Source organism: Pungitius pungitius, chromosome 20 (assembly GCF_949316345.1).
Source record: "Pungitius pungitius chromosome 20, fPunPun2.1, whole genome shotgun sequence".
Taxonomy (NCBI): domain Eukaryota; kingdom Metazoa; phylum Chordata; class Actinopteri; order Perciformes; family Gasterosteidae; genus Pungitius; species Pungitius pungitius.
In genome coordinates this window covers 2953844-2977983 of record NC_084919.1, presented here as the reverse complement: position 1 = coordinate 2977983, position 24140 = coordinate 2953844, and the positions used below count along the sequence as shown (strand labels likewise).

The window sequence follows — 24140 nt, the reverse complement described above, 5'->3', positions numbered from 1 at the left end:
GGGTGGAGTCGCCTCTTCTTTCTCCAGCAGCGAGCAGGATAGGTGTACATCTGTCCTGCCGCTTGGCCTGGACGCACACACACACACACACACACACACACACACACACACACACACACGTATCAATACAGGCGTACACACATGCACACAGGAAGCATTTTAACAACCATTGGCAGGCTCGCAATTTTTACAAAACCTGTTTTGAGACCACTGCAGACGCGCACGCACACACACACACGCACACACACACACACTGTGGACTGTTCTTTTTTTTTTCCCTGACACTTAATACGTTTCACTTTTAATGCTCAGGGGAATGGTCCACCTAGTCAGAAAAACCCCGCTGAACTCCAGAAACTCACATAAAACCTGGACTTTGAGCTTCTTCATCACGCCGGTGAGGAGCCACTATTTAACGTTGAGGATGATGAAATACATATTGTAGATAGGCACACTTTTTGTTGCCCTTGAATGGAATGAGTTGGTGATTTAGTGTCTAATCATGTGGATATGTGGACAGAGATGGAGGCGAATAAGCTATTTTCTCTCTCAGCATGAGCAGAGGAGGGAGGGGGGGGGGGGGGGGGGGGGAGAAAAAAAGCGAGACGGAGGGGGTGGGGATGAACTCAGAATAAATTCATATAATGCGAGTTAGGCCTGCCACAAAGTATAGGGTGTGGCCTAGATGGAGAGCAGGCTATTTGTGTCCAGCTCCCAGCGAGGAGCAGACCGCTCGCCCCTTTGCGACTGGACGGGGCGACCCAGATGTGCAACTCGCGGCGCACACCAAAGACGAGGTTCGACTCGCTTGTTTTCCGCTGAGGGACGAGATCTTTGCATTAAAATCCGTTTCCCCCCCCCCCCCCCCCCCCCGTTCCCCCTGGTGAGCCTCGCCCGGTGCACGAGGGGGGGGGGGTACCGCTCCCACCTGGCTTGCGGTGGCACTTCTCCATCCAGATGTAGCAGTTGTTCTGCGCCACGCCGGTCTGCGAGTCCAGGAAGGGCATGCGCACGCTGCGCTCGGCGCAGAGGCGGGCGTTGTAGCTGCGGCAGTGCTCGATGGCCTCCTTGTAGAACTGGTCGCCGAGCCTGAAAAAAAAAAAAGGAGTTCTGCGTTAACCCGGTAACTCAAGTTACCCCCGGAAACGCCGGCGGCCCATTTCGGACATTGATCTACTTGCAGCAGGCTGCTTTGATTCCGGCTCGCTGTGCTTTTGAAGCCATGTGTTGACATTATTTATTTGTATTGTAAGTGTAAGTGTAACACGTGCTGGGTGCCTGATTGTTCGGCCCGCAAATAAAGTACCACCTGTTCAGTCCTAAAGGGTAACTTGAGCTGAGCGCAGACAACGTGCCAGGCGTCTCTCTACATTTGGGGTTTGTTTCTGTAAACTCTGGATTTGCTTTCCGCACATCAGATAAAGCGTGAAGACGAAAGAGATGCACAGTGAAGGCCTGAAAGATGGCGATTAAGAAGAAGAAGAAGAAGAAGAAGAAATGCATCATCCCATAGAACTGATCAATGACAGAGCGCCGGATCGAAATCAATCAATACAACAGATGGGCCACACACACACACACATACTGACACAAGAGAGGGGGTATAAATGAGGCTGTGAGCCATCAATGATCTCCAGAGTCATTAGAGACGGGATTAACTCACTTTAAAAAAAATAGTAATACATGCACCTTGAGAAGGTTACGTTCTTCATCTAAAATCGCGAATCCAGAGAGGAAGATGAAGGACACACACCCGGGTCTGACCTTTAGACAGGATGGGGGGGGGGGGGCACACGTGGCTCGGCTCTAGGGGGGAAGTGGACTGAACCCGTCGACCCTCTTTTGGCGCGCTTCGCCTCAACCTCCTGTTAAATGAGTGAGCCATCGAGGAGGATCTGGACTGAGGGCACATTAGTACCAGGCAGCGTTTAAAAGGTAATAACTAAGCCAAAGGGAACCTGGAGCAGCCGGATCTCGTCCCTCCACCAATGTGCGCGCACGTGTCTGTCTGTCTGTGAGTAGATGTGTTAAAAAAAAATTCCAATCCGGACAAAGAACAGCACTCTGGTCGCACTAAATCTCACAAAGATGTGCAGTGTTGAGGAGGTGGAGGGAGCGGAGGGAGGCAGGGAAAGGAAGAGGGTTGGGGGAGGAGACGGGTGAGAGGTTGGAGCGAACCGTGCCAAGGCAGGCCAAAACGAACTGAACTGAACCGGGCCTGTATCAGACCTCTGACCTCTCTGCAGAAGGAAGCAGCCAAACTGGGCCAAACTGGGGTGAACCGGGCCAAACCGGGCCAAGCCAGCCCAAAACGAACTGAACTGAACGGGAAAAACAGTGCCGAACCGAGCTAAATCGGGCCGAACCGAGCCGAACTGGGCCGAACCGAGCTCGCTAATAATTCAACGGACCGCATTGACCGGATTGCTGAAATACGTTTCACTTCATGCCCACCTCTGAAAACTCTGAGATCAAGAAGAAAGGTTTCATCATTTCTGACCTGAAAAGACTCCCGACAGCTTCTGAAACCAGGCCGAACTGGGCCAAACTGGGGTGAAATGGGCCGAACCGGGCCAAACCGTGCCAAGTCAGGCCAAAACAAACTGAACTGAACCGGGCCAAACAGTGCCGAACCGAGCTAAATCGGGCCGAACCGAACTGGGCCGAACCGGGCCAAACTGTGCAAACCGAGCTGAATCGGGCCGAACCGAGCCGAACTGGGCTGAACTGAGCTTGCTGAAAGACAGCTTACAGTCAAACAGACCATAAAGCGGGAGACGCTTCCACTGCATCAACACTGACCTGAAAAGACTCCCGACAGCTTCTGAAACCGGGCCAAACTGGGGTGAACCGGGCCGAACCGGGCCAAACCGTGCCAAGTCAGGCCAAAACAAACTGAACTGAACCGGGCCAAACAGTGCCGAACCGAGCCAAACTGGGTCGAAACGGGCCAACCCGTGCCAGGCCAAACGAACTGAACTGGGCCAAACGGTGCCGAACCGAGCTAAATCGGGCTCGGTTCGGCACTGTTTGGCCCGGTTCAGATCAGTTCGTTTTGGCCTGGTTTGGCCCGTTTCGGCCCGGTTTCAGAAGCTGTCGGGAGTCTTTTCAGGTCAGAGGGGGGGGTTTCCCAGCAGACAGGTATGGAGAAGACGTTTGATATGTGGTGGAAACGAGAGAAAAGAAGGCCAAACAAATACTGGTTCTTTCATTAAGCATTAAGCATTAAAACTATAAACACCGGTGTGCAACCTTGTGGTATTGTGCCAAAAAACCTCGTTCTAGTGTTTATTGTCAATCCAAGAGATTCCAGTAAGTTGCTGCTACTGTCGAACAACAGTCCCGCATGGAACTCTCCATAAAAACCACCACACAAAACAGAGTTAAACCTCTGCAGATGCTTCATATGCACCTTCCGTGCCTCAGTGTGTGTGTGTGTGTGTGTGTGTGTGTGCGTGCACACATTGTGGCCTGCAACACACGCTCTCAATTCCAAGATCTCCAGATGAAACTTCCTGTCACATAACTCACATTCCCAGAGGGGCAGCGTTATCTCGGCTTTCATTATTTGTTTGCCTGAACTGTGTGTGTGTGTGTGTGTGTGTGTGTGTGTGTGTGTGCGTGCGTCTCTCTGCCTGTGTCTATGTTGCTCGTACACTTGCGGCCCACAAAGCGTCCCGTGTAACATCCCCGGGCTTCTTCTTCTCCTTCTTCTTCGTAAACGCGTACACAAGCGAGCGCTGCTGCCTCCATGTTTGACTGCGTGGGGGTGGGGGGGGGGGGGGGGGGGGGGGGGGGGGCAAGAGTAAAGAAACATGTGTGTGCCTCAGTGCCCATCTGCCCATGGGTTGCGTGTGCCTCTACATGCGCCGCCCCCCCCCCCCTTCTCCCCTTCTTCCTTCTTCCCTTTCCAACCCCTCCAACGCCCACCAGCCGGATTGACCCCCCCCCCCCCCCCCCCCCCCCCCCCGAGAGTCTCCCATTAGTCGATCCAGGGATGGAGCTTATGTAAGTGGAGTTTCTGCAGGTCTGGGAACACATTCCTCTTGGTCGACAGCTTCCTGGATACTGATGGGATCTGCAGTTGCTCTGTGTGTGTGTGTGTGTGTGTGTAACACTAGAATTGTCTCAATCGCTCCCATCCCAGCACAGAGGTGCTTTGTGTGTGTGTGTGTGACGGCCTTTTCAACGAGTCTGGGTGAAAGTTTAGATCTATACTTAATCCTCGTTCCTGTTGGGATGACTGCCGTCGCTCCTCTGCTTTAATCCCCTTCTTATCTGCCACGTATCCATCTGACAGTTACGCACCGCTCACAGCGCCTTCCCTTCCTCCCCGCACAATGGAATAATCCCTGAAACGCAGCAGTGGCATAATAAACCGCTGTCCTGCTCCCCCCCCCCCGACCCCCCCATACACACACACACACACACACACACACACACACACACACACACATTCACGCTCATTTCCTCCTCATCCACGACGCTTCCTTCCTGTTTGAAAGCGGCTCGGAAAACCCAACACATCTGTGAGTGGACGAGTCGATTCATAAATTAAGCTGCAGCTTCTCAGCTGGTTTTCAATATTTTGTCTATAATATATATATATATATATTTTAAAATTAAAAAATCTATTTCATGGTGTCGTAATGCAAATTTTCACTATTTCCCTACGTTTTATAAAGCAAACAATTGCGTTGAGGAAACACTGCGGTTGTTCGATGTGGAACACAAGAGTAAATGTATTTTCCTTCCATCCGGTTGAAGGAAATCCAAACAAAAAGAAGCTTTCGCCTCGAGGCGGGTCACGACTTGTCCAATTATTGCATTTGAGCTCTCTGTCTTTGAAGCGGCATCTAAACTGCCGGGGTTGTAAAATGACATTTTCCATACACGTTTTCTCATTTGAATGAGAATGATAACTGTGCACACACCGCAAAAACACACCAAACAGAGCCTCGGGTGATCGGCAATACCGTTTAAGTGTGCGTGTAAGTGTGTGTTTAAGTGTGTGTGTGTTTAAGTGTGTGTGTGTGTGCGCGCGCGCGTTGAGGCGCTGACGTAGTGTTGAAACATCGCTCTGTCTCTGGAACCATTAGCATTTAATACGACATTTACGAGAGGCGCTGTGATTTACGTTCAAACCGTGCCTTGGAACACCCCCCCCCCCCTCCCCCCACAGGGCATCGCATCTTTTCGGGGTTCAGTTGATCTCCTTCACGGTTAATGTCTTCATTAAATACTTTTACGCACTCGGGTTTTTTTTTTTTTTTTCAACACACGCTGCGCTCATTTCAGGATTAAAATCCAACCGAGGAGCTGATCACAGTCGGTTGGACCTTCCAGGCACGACCTTTCTCGGCGTGAAATGTTTAAACGTTTGCATGACCTCACTCAGCACAATGAGTCTAGAGGAACAGTAACGGAGAAGTGTAATATAACCTTCTAACTCCTTCACAATAAAAGCCTCCGCAAGAGGCTTTCAAGTAAAGCTGGCAGATCTGCTCAGACTTTACGCAGAGTGCCTCAAAGCAACGTTTTTGTTGTTGTTGTTGTTGTTGTTGTTGTTAACAAACACAGCTTGTAGTGTCAGGGAATGATGGGGGTTAACCACAAATTAGGCCAGAGACAGTAAGGGTGGAGGAAGTCTACTGGTAGGAGGCACCCCGCAGGAAATGCATGGCAGGGCAACAGCATGTGGGCACTGATAGGCAGCGTTATGGCACTTTGTAGGCCGAGCGGCGGGAGACAAGGAGGAAGAGGAGGAGGAGGAGGAGGAGCCGAGGAGGGAGAATGGAAGGGAGAAGATGGGCCAGATATGTCCCGGGGCACACGTGTTCCCTTTCAACCCCTGTCACACTCATTTTCTCTCAAACACGAGGACGTGTGTGTGCACGGGCGCACTTTCATGCGCGCACACACACACACACACACACACGTTTGTCTGTGCACGAGCAGACACAAAAAAAACGGAACGAAAGGGAAAGGTGCAGAGTGCAAGGCGAGGGTGTTGCAAAGGGGAAACCCTGATTCAGGTTTATCTCCCCCACCCCCTCAGAGATCTCACACATTCACATGCAGACAAATAAATGAAGGGAGCATCGTGGCCCAGTTCCATGTGCTTAGAAGAAAGATGTAAGAAAAAAAGAAAGAAAATCCGGACTGATGCGTTCTGCAAAGCATGTTCCAGGACATTTAATGCCCCGCGCCTGGAAACCATTCCCGGACCTTCGTGCCCCCCCCCCCCCCCCCCCAGAACAAAGGCCAGAGTTCAGCCTGGTGCTGAGGGGTGTCGTTTAAACGCATGCAGTAAACGCAGCCAGACAGACAACCCCCCCCCAAAAAAAATGCCCTCCATCACTCACCCACGCAAATTGGGGGAGGGGTGGCCAGAGCTCCACAACCGCCCCCGCATGCAAAAAAAACATAATAAAAACACAACTCCGTACACGCCCCCCCCACCCCCATCCTCACACACGCCAACAACATCTCGTTTCTCCCTAAATCTCGTCGTAATCCTCGTGCAAAACACGGCCAACCTTCCACCTGAGCGCTCCCGCTCCCCGCGAATCCCGCAAACGCGAGAGAAACCACGGGAGCTTGAAAGGGGAACGCGCATCAGCACGAGCGCATCTGTGCATACGAATCACGTCGCTCATTTGAATACTTCTCATGTCCATTGGGTCCCGTCCCACTCGGCCGCCCGGGGGATTCAATCGCAAAGAGCTCTTTGTATTACAGAAAAGGAGAAAGAGAGAGAGAGAGAGACAGAGAGAGAATTTAAATCAAATCAAATTAAGCACATCTAAACATTACTGACACAGTCAAGGGAAGGCGGGCGTGTGCACGACAAGCAGCTGGTGGCTGTGATTCGAGGTCCTCTTTTTTTTTTTTTTTTGGACCGCCGGCCCCGATCCGGAGGACAGAGGGCTGTCTGAGAGAATCCGGTCATATGTGAAGGGCAGATGGGGTTCCCTTCCTCCACCGGGCGTCTTTACGCGCACCTCTCCCCTCTCCCGAACAGATGGACCCAGGAGAATACTGGGACGCCCCTAATCTGCCGATCTGCACGCACAACTGCAGACAAATGCGCTCACACACGTAAACACACACACACACACACACACCTACATTCTCCACAGCCTAATCTGTTTTAGTTAAATACAGCAGCTTAGAGGCGACAGTTCTCTCTCCACCTTTCCTTTTCCTCTCCTCCGCATATGAAAATAGAATATGTTATTCAACACATTAGTGGTTCTGTGAAGGAAAATAAATCATGGGTGTACAGCTTGGCGACTGACGATATTTGACATTTCAAAAAGGCGTATTTACACTTTCGAGGCTGGCACCGTATTCTGACACTTCCTTCAGTAAAAGCGAAGATATCCCACGACGTCTCCACGACATCGGAACGATTGATGCTGCGTCTGGACGATAATGAGATCATCTGACTCGCTGTGCACATTCCACGCGACTAGTGGTGAACGTCTGCTGTCAGTGACGATGAGGACCGACATGCATTCAGAAATAGTGATTCAATCATAGCAGCATTTAGTTTCAAAACAGCACAGGCATGAAGGGGGGGGGGCTGTATACTATTACTTAGTTTTTGAACCAACACAACCAATATTACATTGGAATTTTTGTGATGAATAAGGGGAAAGTATACATATTTTAAAAAGTAGTTTTGCCACAGTTTGTCCGATTTATCTCATTTGACCTCAAACGTCGCACCATCTACAAATCACAGAGTGCTCATCCGCTACGATTACGGAGATCAGACAGCGTTCAGTGGGTCGTCAGTTTCAAGATCGAACTTCAGGGAAATCGCACGCCCCCCCCCCCCCCCCAATCCTAAATCTGCAATACGCTGCAGTGTTCATCCACATGCAATACTGTGAAATAACATGCGACCCGCATCCATTGTTTGCATGCATCTAACATTTCGCCGCAAAATCCGTGGCCGCGCTGTGAGCGAGTGAGTCGCCCTCTCAATGCGCGCTTTGTGCATGAAATTATAGACGCAAATTCAACCGTCTGGCACCGACAAAGAGGCCGTGCTTGCAAACTTCTGTCAACCGTGTTTGTAAAGCGGAATGTGGACCGATGGCAACTTTGTGCGGAGAGTGCGCAGAATTTACACGCGGGTCGGAGATGTGTGTTTTTTTTTCTCTCTCTCGGCGTGCACGAGTGCATTTCTTAACATTAGAATTACACAACATAGCAAGTAGGCAGCGGTACCTGCAGACAACGTAGCGGGACTGCCTAACGTTAAGTGCATGGCGAAAGTATTAAATGTGTGGTTGCGGTTCAAATGCGCGTTGAGCGCTATGTGGACCAATCACTGGACGCCATCGAACAAAGGACTCTTCTAATTTAAAAAAAAATTAAAATAGCACGTTTACTTACGATTTCAGAGGATTATGAATGACAGTCGCCATTTTCCTTCACGACTGTAACGTAATATTCCAAATCTCGGTGTAGTTTGGGACCCTTGTGAAAAAAAACACACAACAGCCAATGCGGTCCTGCGTACTGTGCTCCCTTCCAATGCAACGGCAGCATGGAGACATTAGGCGGGGCCTGAGAGTAATCTGTCAACATCAGTGTCCCAGTCCACACGGACTAGTGCAGTAATCATGAGGTGGAATGAAATGCATCTGTCTTTATTCTTCTGGGAACGTCACAATTTAAAATAACAATATCCAACTGTTTGATATTGTATTTTATATTGTGTTTATTTTTTTATGTATGTGTGGAAAACCGGTCTTTATTTGTATCTAGTGTTTATTCATTTCCGAGTGTCCGTTCCAAAGTCCATCCGTCAATCATCTAAAAAAAAAAAACATTATTATACGTTACTTACGTTGCGACTGGAACGTTTACAAAGAAAACAACCAATGAAAGCCTCCAACGTCAGAGACTATAGTTAGCGATCAGCCAATCGCTGACATGTGGAGGTGGGACAACACGGCAGGAACTCGGCAGTTAACGTTAGCTCATTAGGTGCTCGGGCCAACTGTAAAATCAGTTTGGAACCCAAATAAAGCCTATTTATATCCAACAAAAGGGTTTACGTAATACATTAAACCCGTCTGTTTGTTTAATGTATACAATTAATATAAACGTGTCGAGTGAGGCGTGTAGTTAGTTAACGTCGGCTCAAGAAATGCTAACGACTGCGGCTTGCTAACTTAGCTAACAGGTAAACATGCGGCTACACACTAGTTCAAATACCGTCAAAAAAAGTTAGAAGTTAACGGGAGACGTGGCGCGAGGTGCCGTGCGGGCAGAAAGGGATGAAGAAGTGGAACTGGCGAGACGGGCAGCGGCCACACAGGCGACGAGGGGCCGGTCAACGCCAAGGATGGTACCGAGGCAACCGACAATGGTCCTCACAGGACGAACAGCGGTAACGTTAAAGTTAACATTTGGTGTGGTTTTTGAAAAAACAAACACATGGTGATGTTAATCAGTACCGGCCTACACGGGCTCTGCTTGTAACGTCAGTAAGAGTCGGGCTCTGTTCACAGCACTGGACACAATAATCCACGGCCACCACCGAGAGCAACTCCGAGGAGGATGGAAAACCAGTCCGCCTCTTCCTCGTCCCCTTCCTCCTCCTCCCCACCGTCCTCATCCTCGTCTCAGACCAGCAGTGCTGCCCCAGGTCAGTGCAACACAGCACCCGGCCCCTCTCTCCATCATCCAGTTCCCCCGGTGACAGCCACCACACACAACATTCAGTACCTTATTGTGCCATCTGTAAAACAGCGTAATCATGCATTGGATGGCTAACGTTCCATCGCCCCGTTGTGTTGCCAGAGCTGCCCGGTTTCTACTTTGACCCTGAGAAAAACCGTTACTTCCGCCTGTTGCCCGGACACAACAACTGTAACCCGCTGACCAGGGAGATGTTGCAGAAGAAAGAAAGCGAGAAGCAGAGGAACAAAATGCTCGCAGAGGATGAGAAGCCCAGAAAAGTGAGTTTGCCGTGAGCTGGAAATCGTGTGCAAAGCGTCTGGTGCTTTAGCTCACCACGTGCTTGGGTTTAACGATGTGTCGTCGTCTACTTAGAAAGCACCAAGAACCGGACTAAACACTTTGCTGCTGCTGCAGAAGAGACACCTCGGCATGTTACCTGAGTACTCGTACAGCAGGTACTGCGTCTCACTGCTGTTTACACATGTATGCACGTCTGTATAACCGCAGCTGAAGTAAGTTCCAGAAAACGACCCAAAGTAAACACTGTAACTTTAAAGATAATCAGTTCTGCATGTGTGGAAGGAGCTTTCTTTGGAGCCACTAAGAATGATGCAAATCTATTTTGTCAAGAGTATAAATAAATAGTCAGAAAAAAAGGAATGCCATAAGGCAGTCAAAATATGTCAATTAAAGAGGAGTGTTTTGGGTCGAGTGGGTGGTCTGCAGATGGTTCTGGTTGGTGTTACCATGGTTACTGTGTGTCTCCAGGCTGGTCCACGAGGTGAAGGTCAGTGGAATGAAACGCCACAAACTGGAGATCCAAAGCACGGACAGCAGCAACCCCAACACTGACAACTTCCGCCTCATCGTGGTGAGATCATAGACGCCGAAAAAAACGCGCCAGGGCTCACGGACGGTTCTGTACGAACACATTTTCTACTTAAAGTATTTTATTTTCTCTCTCATCTTCCCCAGGGGGACTCTGCGTGCGAGCGCGTGTTCACAGTCAACGACGTGTCGCACGGAGGCTGCAAGTACGGCATCATGAACTTCAGCAGCAGCAGCCGGGGGTCTCTGTCCGTGGAGATGTGCGACAACCTCTACTTCACCAACCGCAAGGTGGGTGTGATTCACAGGAGCTGCAGCAGTGACTCTGACTGTGTGATCAGCTACTTCACTGCACCAATGCGCCACCTTGCATATCAAGGAAAGCTTTTGTATCATATCTAGTTCTTTTTCTAAATATGTTTCAGGTGAATTCCATCTGCTGGGCCTCGGTCAACTACCCGGACTCGCACGTCCTGTATCCTTCAGCTTTCGTAGTGAGCTTAGGCAGCATGCGTGTTCCGTAACACTAACCCCTAAGACCATGAAAGCTTAGGAGCCACGGGCTGTCTGTGTACCCCTTGACGGAGCCGTCAGGCTGTGCCTGGTTGGAGCAGCAGACACCCCCGGCTGCGTCAGTTTGCTTCCTGCTTCCCTCTTCAGCAACTCCAACCCAGGTGAAAAAAAAACAAAAATGACTAATGTTGGTATTGTTTGTTTACAACCTGATAATAACATAAATCCTCTTTTCTCAGATCAGCCCGGGATGCTGTGCAGCTTTAAGATATCCTCAGCCTGGTCTTGTGCTTGGTGCCTCAACCCCCAGTTTGACAAGACCTTCAGCACTGGTCTGTGCATCCGTCATCCATCGCTTCCCACTCATGATCCAATATGATATTCATAATCAAAAATTCTCCTCTGTGGGGCCGTGCAAACTTTGCCACTCAAACCGTCTTTTTAAGTCATACTTAAGTCAAATTAATTGGACAGAAAAAAAGTACTGCTTGCTTGCTTTGGAATACTAAGCAACCTAGTAGATTCATTTTTACAACAATTAAAATAATAGTTTCTCTCTGAATTTCTATACCAATAAAAGTGTTGTCACATGTGTTGCCAGGTCTTTCTCGCAGGGTGATCGTGAAAGATGCCGAGACGGGCCGGACACAGACGTACAGCACCGGCAGCGACGTCCTGACTCAGCAGTTTGCCCTGAGGGTGAGGCGTCTGTTGCGTCTCGCAGTGATTGAGTCCCCTTTGAACACGCTCTAGGATGAATTTCTCTTCCAACTGTTACGGAGCTAAATGTAAGAAAGAAACGAAAAAGCCGAGCCCGCTTGTCTCGCCAGGTCCCCGTGCTGTTTAACGGTTGCCGATCAGGAGAGATCTTCAGCCTGGACCTGCGTCAGCGTGGCCGCAGAGGTCAAAGCTGGAAGGCCAGCCGCTTCCACCAGGAGTCGGCCATCACGTCCGTACGCGTCCTCCAGGACGACAACTACCTGCTCGCCGCTGACATGCTGGGCCAGGTCAGGTTCAAAAACATCATTTTTCTTTAAGAAGTAGAAAACAAACACAATGAAATCGTTAATATATATATTAGGGCTGTCAAAAATAGCGCGTTAACGGCGTTAATTAGCTGTTTGTTGTTAATTACGTCAATTTTTTTGACGCATTTCACGCATGCGCAGTGTGACAAATTATTCAGGTCCGGAAAGAACCTCTTCTTCTAGGGAATGCACTTCATCCTATACAACACATTACTGCCACCTGCAGGCATATGTCAGGCCGTCAGGTTCAGCAAGTCGTTTGCGCCAGAGACCCGCCCCCTCCTCCCCCCCTCCCTCCCCGGTTCTCGCGCAGCGGAACAGAGAAGAAAAAAAGCTCCGCCCAGCAGAGCAAGAGCAGCGCTGAGATAGAGGAAAGACCATCGGAGAGACCCGTAATATTGTTCTGAAACATGCGGAGGAAGAGAAGCCAATGCGATCTGAATCCTCCCAAGTATGGGGATATTTCACACTGAAATGGGGGTGGTAGCGGATTTCTTTGCAGCGCCAGTCGTTCTAATCGCCGCGCTCGACTTCAAGGTGTAACCTTTATTATTGTTCGGTCTGAAACGGCGCGCCCAGTGACGGGTGGTGCAGCAATATTGTTGTTTGGGTGGAAATCGGGAGAAAGGTCGGTCCGGGAGATTTTCGGGAGGGGCTTTGAAACATCGGGAGGGTTGACATGTCTGGTCATGTCTGGTCATCGCAGCCCTCAGGAGCACAAACTCACAGCAGAGTGGGATAAACTGCAGAGGCTCGAGACCCTTCTAGAGCCATGCAGGGAAATCAGTCTGTAACTTATCAAATAACATTGATTTGATTATTTTCTGGAATGAATTAAACCAAGTCAAATATCAAAAACATGTATTTATGTAAAAAATAATAATTATGATAATAATAATGATAATTATGTATCTGTGTCCTGTTATTTATCTTTAGTATGCATTTCAGAAAGAAAAAATGGTTAGGATTCAGGTGTGATTAATCATGATTAATCCACTGAAAATTCTGATTAATTTGATTAAAATTTTTAATCATTTGACACCCCTAATATATATATATATATATATATATTTATGAACCCACGTGGATTTGTATTGCTGGCTTAACTTGGTCTGTTTTCTTCATCCACGCACAGATTAAGCTTTGGGATGTGCGAGGCACAAAGCCAGTACAGGAGTACAAAGGGCACCACAATGAGCATGCCTACCTTCCTATCCAAGTCAATGAGCCCGAGGGGCTTTTGTTGGCAGGTAGGAGAGGACGACGTTCAACTTTTATCAACGTACCGTAAAAATGTTTTTAACCAAAACGCTCATTTTGCATTTGCTCTCGTGTCCTTTCCCCAGTCGGTCAGGATTGCTACACAAGGTTATGGAGCCTAAAAGATGGCCAGCTACTGAGGACTATCCCATCCCCCCATCCGGCCGCAAACGACCTGATCCCCAGCGTGGTCTTCTCCTCCAAGCTGGGGGGGTGCCGGGGGCTCCCTGGCCTGCTAATGGCTGTCAAACACGACCTTTACTACTTCCCTTACAACACGGACTACCAGGAAGCAGCAGAGCAGCCGGGAAACGTCTTCTAAGAAAAGATTGGGGACTCTTCTTCTCACTAATCATTTCTTAAGGCAACCATGTTTTTTTTTTGCCAACTATGGATGGAGTTATATTTCATATCTGCATTTTATAATACAAAGGGTTTGGTCAGTATGCCGTTAATTTCCACAAGGCATCGCTGAACTTTGACCTCAGAGGAGAAACAATGGAGTCTCAGGGGAATGACTTTTTGACCCACTTCTTTGTGCCAAAAGGAAATAGAAGTGCCACACATGAGTGCATACAATTACTTTACTAAGATTTCAGAAAAGTGCTCTTACTTATTTACCTATGACGTGAGGGAGTTAGATTTTTGACATGATTTAGGATGTCTCCGGTCCCAATTTTAATAGCGATGTAAGTCTTTATCAGCACATTTTTGGATCACTGATCAATGAAGAGTCTATTAAAAAAAAACTGAACACTGGTCTCCTAAATGACACACACAGTCAGTTTCTGCATTTTAATACATACTATGAGCGTACAGGATCATAAGGTATTGATTCGTTCCATATTAGTATTCATTGAACATCTCTGAAATAGAAACAATGGTGATGGTTCACTGATTCAGATAAAAGTGATACTTCATTTGTTGCCATAGTAACCAAACCAACTGTCGCAGTCGGTCACTTCAATAAAAGCAGAGATTCCTGTCGGATCTCACAGCAGGGTTCAGTCACAAGATACGAGATAACTAGCTATACAGCCTGAGTTGGAACAGTAAAAGATTTAGAGACTTATTCTTTCCTCGTTTGAGGGGCCAGCCTCAAACATTTTCTGCACCTTATTGCCATGTGAGCCAGCCACTCCTTTAAAGCAATTCCCGTTGCATTTTCCACCCAATACAGTCAGATTTGTAGACTAATCATTTTAACAGTTCAAAAACAAAATGACGCCCTTGAAAGAATCCTGTTTTTTTCCCCCCTTTTCTGTATATTGTTTCAAATTTAAACAATGTGCACAGCGTTATTAAGGCTGTTCTGATATCACCTGAACTGGATTATGTAAGAAGTCATTACTAACAGTTTGATGTGCTACAGTACATCGGTGGCTTCGGATCATTCCGGAAGCCTCCTGAAGCCGCGGAGGAAAGCTACTTAAATCCACTCGAAGGAGCACCTCCGAGTCATCCCGTGTCCCCTGGTGATGAACCCGAATGCTACGTGCCGGGCCCCTGCAGAAACATCGCTTCCTAAGAACCAGATAATGATGCACGGTTCACACATGTAGCCCCAGACTACAAACGGTGCTAATAGTACTAGTGTGTCACACTGGGGGGGGGGGGGGGGTCAAAGAGGTTAATTTTTAAATGGATCAAAGGGGGTACACAAAAATTAGCCTGAACTCAATTGTAAGCAAGCAGGTACAAGACTCCCTCTCATAGGACGCCATCGCGGTCTTTCATCTCCCCTTCTTCATAATCCCGCCTCTCTCAGACGGATATTCTTCACAGTGTAAAATATTGGGCATATTATAGCAAAGTCGTCAAGGGACTGACGTGAAGACGGCGTTGGGGAAACAGCAAACCACTAGAGAGACCTGGAGGGCACTGAAGCGTGTCAAAAGTGTCCAGAGTCCCTCAGGCCCTCCTCCTCCTCCTCCTCCTGCTAAAGCTCCCCGGGCTTCTGGTTGCAGCCGCCGCACACCCTCACCGGGTGGTCCCACCCGCGGGAGGGCACGGCGCGGCGCTCCTGGGAGCAGTCGTCGCACACCCCCTGGCCGCAGGCGCGGCAGTGGTGGATGGAGAGGCGCGGGCAGAACTCCCTCTGGCACTCGCTGCAGGAGCGGATGTCCTGATCCGGGACCCAGTAGGCCGGCCGGGCGGCGTCCTTCACCAGGCCTGGAGGCAGAGGGCGCGCGAGCAGTAGTTAGAAGTGACTTCCCCTCTTACCCCCCCCCCCCCCCCCCCCCCCCGCGTGGGTTTGATGACGCAATGCTCACCGAGAGGTATGTCGATGGCGCCCACCACGGCCCCTAAAGTGTTCTGGACCACCTCCCCAACCCTCCTGGCTATGAGGGTGCCCCCCTCCTCCTCCAAGGCAGCATCCAGCAACTCTGCAGCGGGGGGGGGGATGAGCGTGCTCACATAAGAACCACTGAGACAGAACATCGCGTTGGAACGCTGGGGAGGCATTTACCAGTCGGGATTCCCCTGTTGTGGAAACACTCGTCGCAGACTCGGACCGGCGCCAGCCCCCAGCCCCTCTCGGGTACCGGCCGCGTTTTGGAGGAGCAGGACTCGCAGAAGCCCTCCCCGCAGGCGCGGCAGTGGTGCTTGGTGCCGCTGGGTTGGAACTCTTCGGCGCATTTGTGGCATTTCTGCAACCGAGAGAAAAAGAAAAAAAAAGATGCTGGTTGCGTTTTGCCCTTTAAACTGGTCATTATTCTCCATTACGCCGTTTTTTTTTCGTCACGCACCAGGATGAGGGAGTTGGGCTTCCAGTAGGTCGGCGCGATCTGGTCCGTCAGCCACGAGGTGACGGCTTTGGCGGGCGTCACGCTGAGTTCCGACACGGACTGAGAAATGTATTTGACGCCGTCCAGCAGCCTCTGGCCCGCGTTGTTGTTGTCTTTCAGAAAGCCGTTGGCCTGAAAGGAGAATGAAGTTAAGATGACAATTAAAAAAAAACACCTCGCTGACAAACCCTTCTGTTGTGCAACAGCCGCATGCTGTAACAAATGTAACATATATTTGCATTACTGAGTGTGATGCACTATCCAAAACACCATCTTGCAGAGTCTCATTCAGGCTGTGGACTTACGCCAGGCCAGATGTGCTGGATCTCCGTTCTGACCACGGTCTCCACTGGGTCCTGGTTTCCGTACCAGTACTGCCTGCTTCTGTAGATCACTGCACAGTTGGGGCACTCGATTACGTAGCTGAAACAAAAGACACAAAAAACAAAAACAAAAACAGCTCCAGCGTCACTTCTCTGCTCTTCCTGTTTGTCACATGTGTGAACTGGCAAACAGTTGCAGGTCAATCCGGGGCTCGATCACAGCGGTCCTACAAAAGGGAGCCGGTCGGGCAGCTGGACTCACCCGGACCAGGCGTAGATGGCCAAGCCGAACCACGGCGAGTCGGACGACGCCGTGGTTTTGGGGACCACTTTGACCTCCTTCCCTCCCTCGTAGCAGGCCTGAGGAGTTCAGCACAGACACTCAGAACCGCTCCTCAACATACGACTTGCGTGGCTCTTTGGGGGCTCGTACGTGCCTTGCAGGTGTAGATGCGGTTGTCGCACTGCGCCGAGTACCGGCAGCGATGCTTGGCCTCGTGGTCGAGTCCTTCTTTGAGGTGATTCATGCTCCTCTTACAGCCCGAGCTGAAAGTCGGGAGACAAAGGTCTGAGGGATTGTGTTGGTTCAATCTCGCAGACCCAACTGGGGAAGATCTGCTTTCTACAGAGGCCACTTTATTCAGTACTCATTAATAGATCCACCAGAAAATGACATATTTAAATACAAATGTTTTGCAGACTAAATTAAATTGGCTGACATTCACTTTTTCAATTTTTCTTTTAAAATCTCAATTTTTTTTGTCACTATTTCCGTAAAACTAAGCAGGCCTTGCTGTGACACGGGGGGAGAATTGAAGTGCTCTGCCCACTAAAGCAGTGTGAGAAGTATGTAAAAAGTAAGTAAAGAGAATGTGCAAAGTCTTTTTGGTCACCAATTCAAACCTCTACATTTCTGAACTGTGACGGGAGCAGAGTGCAGAGGGACACGTACCCACAGCTGAGGCAGAGGCTGGAGCAGGTAAAGTACTCATCTGGAAAGAAAGAGTTACTGGCCATGTGTTCATCTGAAATGTCCCCGCTGAAGCGCTCGCTCAGGGCCTGGAGGAAGCATCCGGGGTGGGGGGGGGGGGGGGGAAGGGACAAAAAGAGTCAACGACGTTCAGCCTTCAATGTGGACATTAACACAAGAACGGTGTTCTTTCCGTGCCACATCACAGGAGGCCCAATGGTCACACGTTTCTTCCCACCATGGAGCGGCAGTACCTGCAGAGCCCTGTAGATGACGCTGGCGGAGCGCGGCGAGCGCGTGGTGTTGTTGTCCAGCTGTTGCTCCAGGCTGCGCAGCAGGCCGCAGAAGTCCGTGGGAGGGTTGTAGGTCCGAGTCCCGCGGTACTGGACGGAGCTGAACGCGTCCGGGAACAGGCCGAGCTTCCGGAAACGCTCCTGGAGGAGGCGCTCGGCCGAGTCCGACGGCTTGTCTAGAGGTGGGAAGGGTCAAACACGGAGAGTGGAGGAGGGAACGGACGGAATTTTTTTTTTTTTTAAAAGGGGGACCGACTGATGCACCTGATCCGAGTAGCTTGGTGTGCACGGTCTCGTGGAAGATGATCACGGCGGGGCCCAGGGTGGACAGCGGGACGTCCAGACCACAGCGGGTGGTCGTCGCTTTCAGCTCCCTGGTGAAATGTTTCAGGTAGGCGTCGGACGCGTCGCCGAGGAACTTGAAGAGGTCGTCGTGGAGACGGTCGGCATGCGTTCGGTAGATGACCACATCGCAGATGGCCAGGACTTTGAGGAGCAGGCGCGTTCGCTGACCTTGATTTGCTCCTGATGAGTGAAAACGCAGTTGGGTAAAAATGTGTGTTAAACCAAACAAAGCAGCTACCCCCTTCCACCTCAGTTTATTTCACTATGTACCGGCGCCAAGCAGCCCTTCCGTGTCGATGACTACCACGCGGTGCACGGGGTCCATGGCTGCCCACACGCCCACGGTGCAGGACTCCTGGGTGGGGGAGGTCTTGAACACCTCCCGTCCAAGGAAAAACGTGTGGTTGAGGGTGTGGGACTTGCCCTCGCCGGTGTTCCCAAATATGGAGACCACCTTGAGGAGCTCATCTGACCTGCAGCCCAGTCTGCTCACAAAGACGTCCTCATCCTTCACCTGAGAATCCACAGATCAGCCCCCCCCCCCCCAGTCGTCATGACATCTCCAAATCCCACCTCTTCAAATGATTGCAGTGCAAGGGTTTACCTGCATCTCCTCCCTCTCGTCCACCAAAAGGAAGCTGCACACCTTCTCCAGCTCGGCCTTCAGGGCCTCCATCTGCGACTCGGCGGAAGCCGCGCCGTCATCGCGGGAGGCGTCGACGGGGGGGTAAGTGGTCAGAGGGTGCTTCCTCTTGTTGACCCCGCCGTGGGTGCGCCTTTGGCAGTCCAAGCACAGGTTGATCTTGCAACCCTGGCAGCGCACCGCCGCCCTGAGGCGCGCGCCGCCGTCCCCTTTGCACGAGTCACAGAAGGGCACGTGGCCGGGCGCGATCCGAACCCGGTCGTGGTTCCTCATCCGCGCCTGGCGATGGAGCTCCAGCTCGCAGCGGGCGCACTGCAGGCTGCCGCATTCGTCGCACTCGAACGCCGCCTCGTCCGAACCCCCGCAGGCGTAGTTCTCCTGGCAGCCCGGGGCCGCGCTCGTCCCTCCCGGACCACTCATCCCAGGGCTCGACCGGTCAGGACGATTTTAACCCCTCGGCAGGCCACCTTGGATTGCGACAGTGATGCGGCAGAAGAGAGAGAGAGAGAGAGAGAGAGAGAAGGAGCGAGAACAAAAATGGTGACGCGCTGAAGCAGAGCTCAGTGACCAGATGTGATGTAACGTTATGTTGACATTCAGCAAAAAGAAGAAAAAAAAGAAGCCAAATTCGCTCACAGGCAATCCTGTTTAATAGGGACGGACATGTTAAACTGGGGATCTTAATACCCGTTTACGACAATAAGCTGGTAGTAAAGCCAGAACAGGCAACAATGTCAGAATAGTCCGTGAGAAGAATTACTTGCATGCACTACGCTTTGCTTGCTAACGTTAGCTGTTATCGTCTTGTTTGGGTTCTGCTCCAGCTGATTACAAATGAACTCTTTCGCTTTTTAAAAAGGACGTTCTGACACCCAGTGACTCGATGCTTCATCCCATCACTGGGGACACAAAGAGACACACTTGGCGCTTTTGGAAGAAACAAACATTGGTTTTCAAACGACTGACCTGGCAGCAGTTGGGAGAGTCCGGGGGACGTTGACGGGCCAAAGTGCTGCCTCAACACGGTCTACAACCGGGCGCGTTTACCGTGGAGCGCCGCACCGACGCCCGACACACACGGCTAGCGTTGTGGAGAAAGGTGGCCCGCCGAAGCTACTCTGTGTCGGTCAGAACCCTGTCGATGTTGTTGCTTTTGCATCAGCTGGTCGGCTTGTTTTTATCCAGGGTTCAAAGGTCACGTAAAAAAACACAATGCATCTTGGGAAATGTAGGATTTGGATTTAAGAATAAGGACGAGGGTCTAATCTGTGATTTTATGAGCTGTTGTACATATATCTGATATATATATACTAACTGATACCCCTGAGATATGTTCAAAATGTGGTTTGCCATTATCTACAAGGCTACTTAAACGAATGGAGTTGATATGTTGACAATCTGCTAACCGTTACCCACAATGCTTTGCAGCGTTTACCATTTGTGACCCTGGAGTACAACATTTTTTAGACAAAGTCGTAGACAGTGAGTTAATTTATATACAGCGTGTTAATAGCAATTTTAGCTTCATATATGTTTCATTACCAACATGAATTACACTGAATATTTAAATGGCTGGTTGTTGCGGAACTGGCCAAGTGACAGGGCCCGCCCCTTCCTTGATGCTAGTAACTATAACAACATCCAACCGGAACAACCCGGTGTAACGTTAGCTAAGGTAACGAGTGCAGCCTTGGAAATATGCGATAGTTTTGACGTCCCGATTTATTCTTATTTTAAATTCAAACTGGAAGATTTAGTTAACATTGTATGTGCATGCATCCTTTTCCCGTCCAGGAAATCGTCACTTAATGTCACCATATGCGCCTGACCTTGCCTGTTCACAAAGAGCCGAAGCTAGTTTGATGCTAACCCGTTTTCGTGGGTGTTAGCCGGCTAAGCTAACTGACATTAGCTGTGTCAGAACCGCCCGCCTTTTCCCTCTGCTCTCCCTGTTCTAGTCGCGTTCGTGATGGAGGACGAAGCCTTCACCGACATTAATGGTAAATCCATATCTCTGGACTGCCAGAGTCACTCCAGCCTCTGCAGGGAGTTCACTGTCAGCGTCCCCAAAGTGTCCATCGGGAAGGTGTTGGTGTACACCTGCTGTGTCTGGCTTCTGGCGTACGCAGTTTTCTGCTTCACGGAGGTGATTGTGGATGCTCCCTTATATCAGTAAATTGAAAGGATCTGCCTATTTTGTTGTGGTTGTTTTGCAGTATATTATATTTTACACTGAACAAGACCTACATGTTTGAATGGCTTCTCTCTCTTACCTTCTCCTGCAGAACACCGCTGTTCTGTCCAGTGCGATTATGGTCACCCTGGTTGGCATGATGCTTCACATCCACTTCGTGAAGGTAGACCACGAGTCCCTGATTGTCATCCGCTCTTTGGGCATACAGATGTCCTCCAGCTACGCCTCAGGCCGCGAGACCACCACCTTCATTGAGATGAACAAGATCAAGGATATTGTCATCAATGAAGCTATTTACATGGTGAGTGAAGAGACTCGTGCCTCCATTGTTTGGGTGCAAATCCCCTTTATCATTTCATATTGTCCACTAAAGTCATGTCAGTTATACTTTTGTAACTATGTCTAATGCTTTCATTTCAGCATCAAATCATCTACTACCTTTGTGTGCTGTTGAAGGACCCATCAGAACCTGAGGCAGTGTCCAGTGTTGTGCCCTTGTTTCAGGTGAGGTTGAGTGCACGTGTGTCTGCACTGTTTCTTGTCTACGTCCTGTATGAAGGCTTTTAATACGCCTGTCATTTGTAGTAATTCCTTGCTAACCTATTTTTTTTTTCCTTCATATTTCAGAGTTCAAAGCCAAGACTGAACTGCTTAGTGAAAGTTTACAAAAGCTGTCAGGAGATACTTTCAAAGTGCTGATGACTCGTATGTTAGCAATGTTTCTGAGCGTTCAGGATGCTTTTAATATTTCTTGGTACTCTTAATTTAATTTTAGTGGATGGAAGCAGGAACCCCGTAGTTTTGTCTTGATTTTATATACAGTGAATTTTTCACAACTTTCCTCATTTTCTTACCTTTATTAATGTGAATGTAATCGGATAAAAACTTCAATTTTTTAATAACTTTACATTGTACTTTGTCATGTAGTTACTTTGCTAACATGGACTACTTAAACCCTAAAGAGCCAAGACTCTTAATTGTCATTGACCTATTTGTGCATTTCCATTTTTTAATTGACTATTTATGCCAATGTCTGTATTTTGCAAATATTTCCATACTATTTTTCTGATTAAAGAAATGAGTTATTAAAGGTATTGTTACTAAATATTTGCCGTCTCTGGTAGATGCTGTATGCTTTGGTTTGATGTTTTTGAGGACCTTTACTTTCTTTCCCCAGCAGGGGGCAGCAAAACACTTACTCAAGCTCATGCATCAGGCCAACATATGTAAATCTAATTCATGGATCATTCCACGATGACATAAGAAACCTGTTGGTTCACAGAAAGCTTTAGACAAAGCACTGACAGGAAAAGACTATCTATTGTTCAGGTTTAATGTATAAAACATACATCAAAAATAAACATCCCCTTCATTACATACAAATTGGTTTGCTCACACAGCTCCGGTTTGTCACCTTGAGACAAGAAAAGCAGGCTGCTTTTCACTCGAAGGTACCTCCACAGGCCGAACAACAACAATAATGGCGAAGTTCAGAATGAGCCCACGGAGCTGCAGAGGAAGGTGATCGGTGGTGACCTGACACTACAAGGATTATGCAACAAAACACATCTGGTGTCAGATTAGCCCACTGAAAATACCATTTATTTGGATAAAAAACCAAACACAGAAGTGGTTTCTTTTGAGTATCCCGCGCTTGCTTGATTTAAATTGCTATTTAATTACACAAGTGAGAACAATATAAGCATGTGATCACGGTTTACCTCCTGCTTGTAAAGAGAGTTAAATGCTTCTCCATCTCCCACAGTCGAGAGTCCTTCTTTTCACCACAGCTCGGCCTGTTTACCCCTCCAGGCACTGTAATTCTCCACGACCATCTGCAGCTCCGGGTCAGAGCCGTGCGTGAACCCCCCCCCCACCGCGCTCCGCAGGCCAGCAGGACAAGCAGAAGGGTGCGACTTTCACGGGGGCCCTGTGACAGCATAATGGTCCCTCCTGGAGGTGTGAAACAGCCAGGGAGCAGGCGGAGGAGAAGCCTGGGAGTGACCAGTAGTGACACCTCAGGGCCTGTGAATAGGCCTCCATAAACCAGCACCCCCCCCCCCCCCACCCTGCCCTCCTGGGTCTAAATCATAGGGGGAGAAGAGGATTGATGGGCCAGGAACAACAGCGGGTCTTTCTTCAGATGGAGGTGTGGACTCTTAATTACCTCGGATGTAATTGACGGCACATTTACTTTGGTGCTTCACCTGCCGATGGTTTGAACTTTGCAAGGAACGCTTCATTTTTACTTATTTTTCATGGAGTTCCCTCTCTAACAGCTGCACTGCCTTTACATACACGCCGAATGGTAGAATATATGAATATACATATGAACCGTGGCGTTAACTAGAATCGGATGATGTCATGATTCTTTGTACTCTTGTGATTGGCTGACGCAGCAGGGATCAACCAACCGGTGTAACTTGAAGTCAGTTTGGATTCGAATGCTTCCCCCCCCCCCTTCGCCTCACTGTTATTGTCAAGAGGGAGTCAGAACCGGTCTTCTCCACACAAAGGGACACTGAAACTCTCTGAAACGTTTTTTTTTTCGGTAACTTGATCCACGTTAAAGGTGCATTTGTGGACAATGCAACTGCCGTCTTGTTTCCTAAAAGTGAAGTGAAAGCTGGGTGTATTTCCAGCAGTGTCTTTTCCTTGAATGCGAACTTTCACTAAACGGCTCAATAACTGTGGGGTCTTTTTTCTCAGCTGACGACGAGGGGACTTGAGTCACATGACTTGGACTCAAGTTGGCCAATTGATTTAAGTCCATTTTAGATTTTACTCCTTAAAATCCCCAAAACCTGCAGCAGTTTTTTTGTGCCTTCAAAACATACTTGATGCCTTCCCCAAAGGCCAAGCATACAAAAGAATAATCAAAACACTTCCTGGGTCAACAAATGTCAAACGAGTCAACATTTCACTCCCCAGATCCACCATGTTTGGACCGATCCAACCAACCGCATCCAATGCAAAGCTGCAGGAGAGGGTTTTTGGGAATTTTTACACAAGATAATTGAATGTGCGTGCATGAGCTGTGTGATGGTCAAACGACAGACGGAAACACACTTTGTATTTGACCTGGAAAGACCTGCTTCTGACTCGCTTTAGAGACTCGGATCGTTACGTAATGCATCCAAGCGGACGTGATTCATGGCCTGCCAGAATGAAACACTGACTCTACCTCAGGCCACGCCCCTTACCCCCCCCCCCCCCCCGCCGCGTCATCTGGCGGGGGCCTCAGGTAAG

General features: G+C 49.3%; 4 protein-coding genes across 4 annotated transcripts in view; 2 read left to right on the top strand and 2 right to left on the bottom strand.

Annotated features, from left to right (window-relative positions):
* Positions 1-8822, bottom strand: part of dpf3 (double PHD fingers 3) — a 13552-nt gene extending 4730 nt beyond the window's left edge. The window contains exons 1-3 of the mRNA XM_062559773.1: positions 8410-8822; positions 929-1089; positions 9-67 (exon numbers count right to left, since the gene is read on the bottom strand). Coding sequence (XP_062415757.1) covers positions 9-67; positions 929-1089; positions 8410-8441 — 252 coding nt within the window. The 5' untranslated portion in view covers positions 8442-8822. The remainder of the gene's footprint in view (positions 1-8; positions 68-928; positions 1090-8409) is intronic.
* Positions 8823-8963: 141 nt separating this feature from the next.
* Positions 8964-14088, top strand: wdr21 (WD repeat domain 21). Its single transcript, XM_037448795.2, has 13 exons — positions 8964-9412; positions 9534-9670; positions 9826-9983; positions 10078-10160; positions 10474-10576; positions 10681-10824; positions 10959-11008; positions 11128-11207; positions 11286-11378; positions 11648-11745; positions 11877-12053; positions 13210-13324; positions 13421-14088. The coding sequence occupies exons 1-13, from the start codon at positions 9300-9302 to the stop codon at positions 13654-13656; spliced, it is 1587 nt and encodes a 528-aa protein (XP_037304692.2). The 5' UTR covers positions 8964-9299; the 3' UTR covers positions 13657-14088.
* A 27-nt stretch (positions 14089-14115) lies between these two features.
* zfyve1 (zinc finger, FYVE domain containing 1) lies at positions 14116-20057 on the bottom strand. The gene is made up of 13 exons (XM_037448794.2): positions 19664-20057; positions 18659-19164; positions 18325-18568; positions 17974-18234; positions 17671-17885; positions 17399-17505; positions 16884-16992; positions 16709-16806; positions 16429-16546; positions 16085-16255; positions 15805-15985; positions 15608-15721; positions 14116-15506 (listed from the first exon to the last, which is right to left on the bottom strand). The coding sequence occupies exons 2-13, from the start codon at positions 19115-19117 to the stop codon at positions 15274-15276; spliced, it is 2310 nt and encodes a 769-aa protein (XP_037304691.2). The 5' UTR covers positions 19118-19164; positions 19664-20057; the 3' UTR covers positions 14116-15273.
* A 288-nt stretch (positions 20058-20345) lies between these two features.
* On the top strand, positions 20346-21996 carry pigh (phosphatidylinositol glycan anchor biosynthesis, class H). Its single transcript, XM_037448798.2, has 4 exons — positions 20346-20843; positions 20983-21192; positions 21312-21395; positions 21519-21996. Exons 1-4 carry the CDS (start codon positions 20667-20669, stop codon positions 21588-21590), a joined length of 543 nt encoding a protein of 180 aa, XP_037304695.1. The 5' UTR covers positions 20346-20666; the 3' UTR covers positions 21591-21996.
* Positions 21997-24140: the final 2144 nt, after the last annotated feature.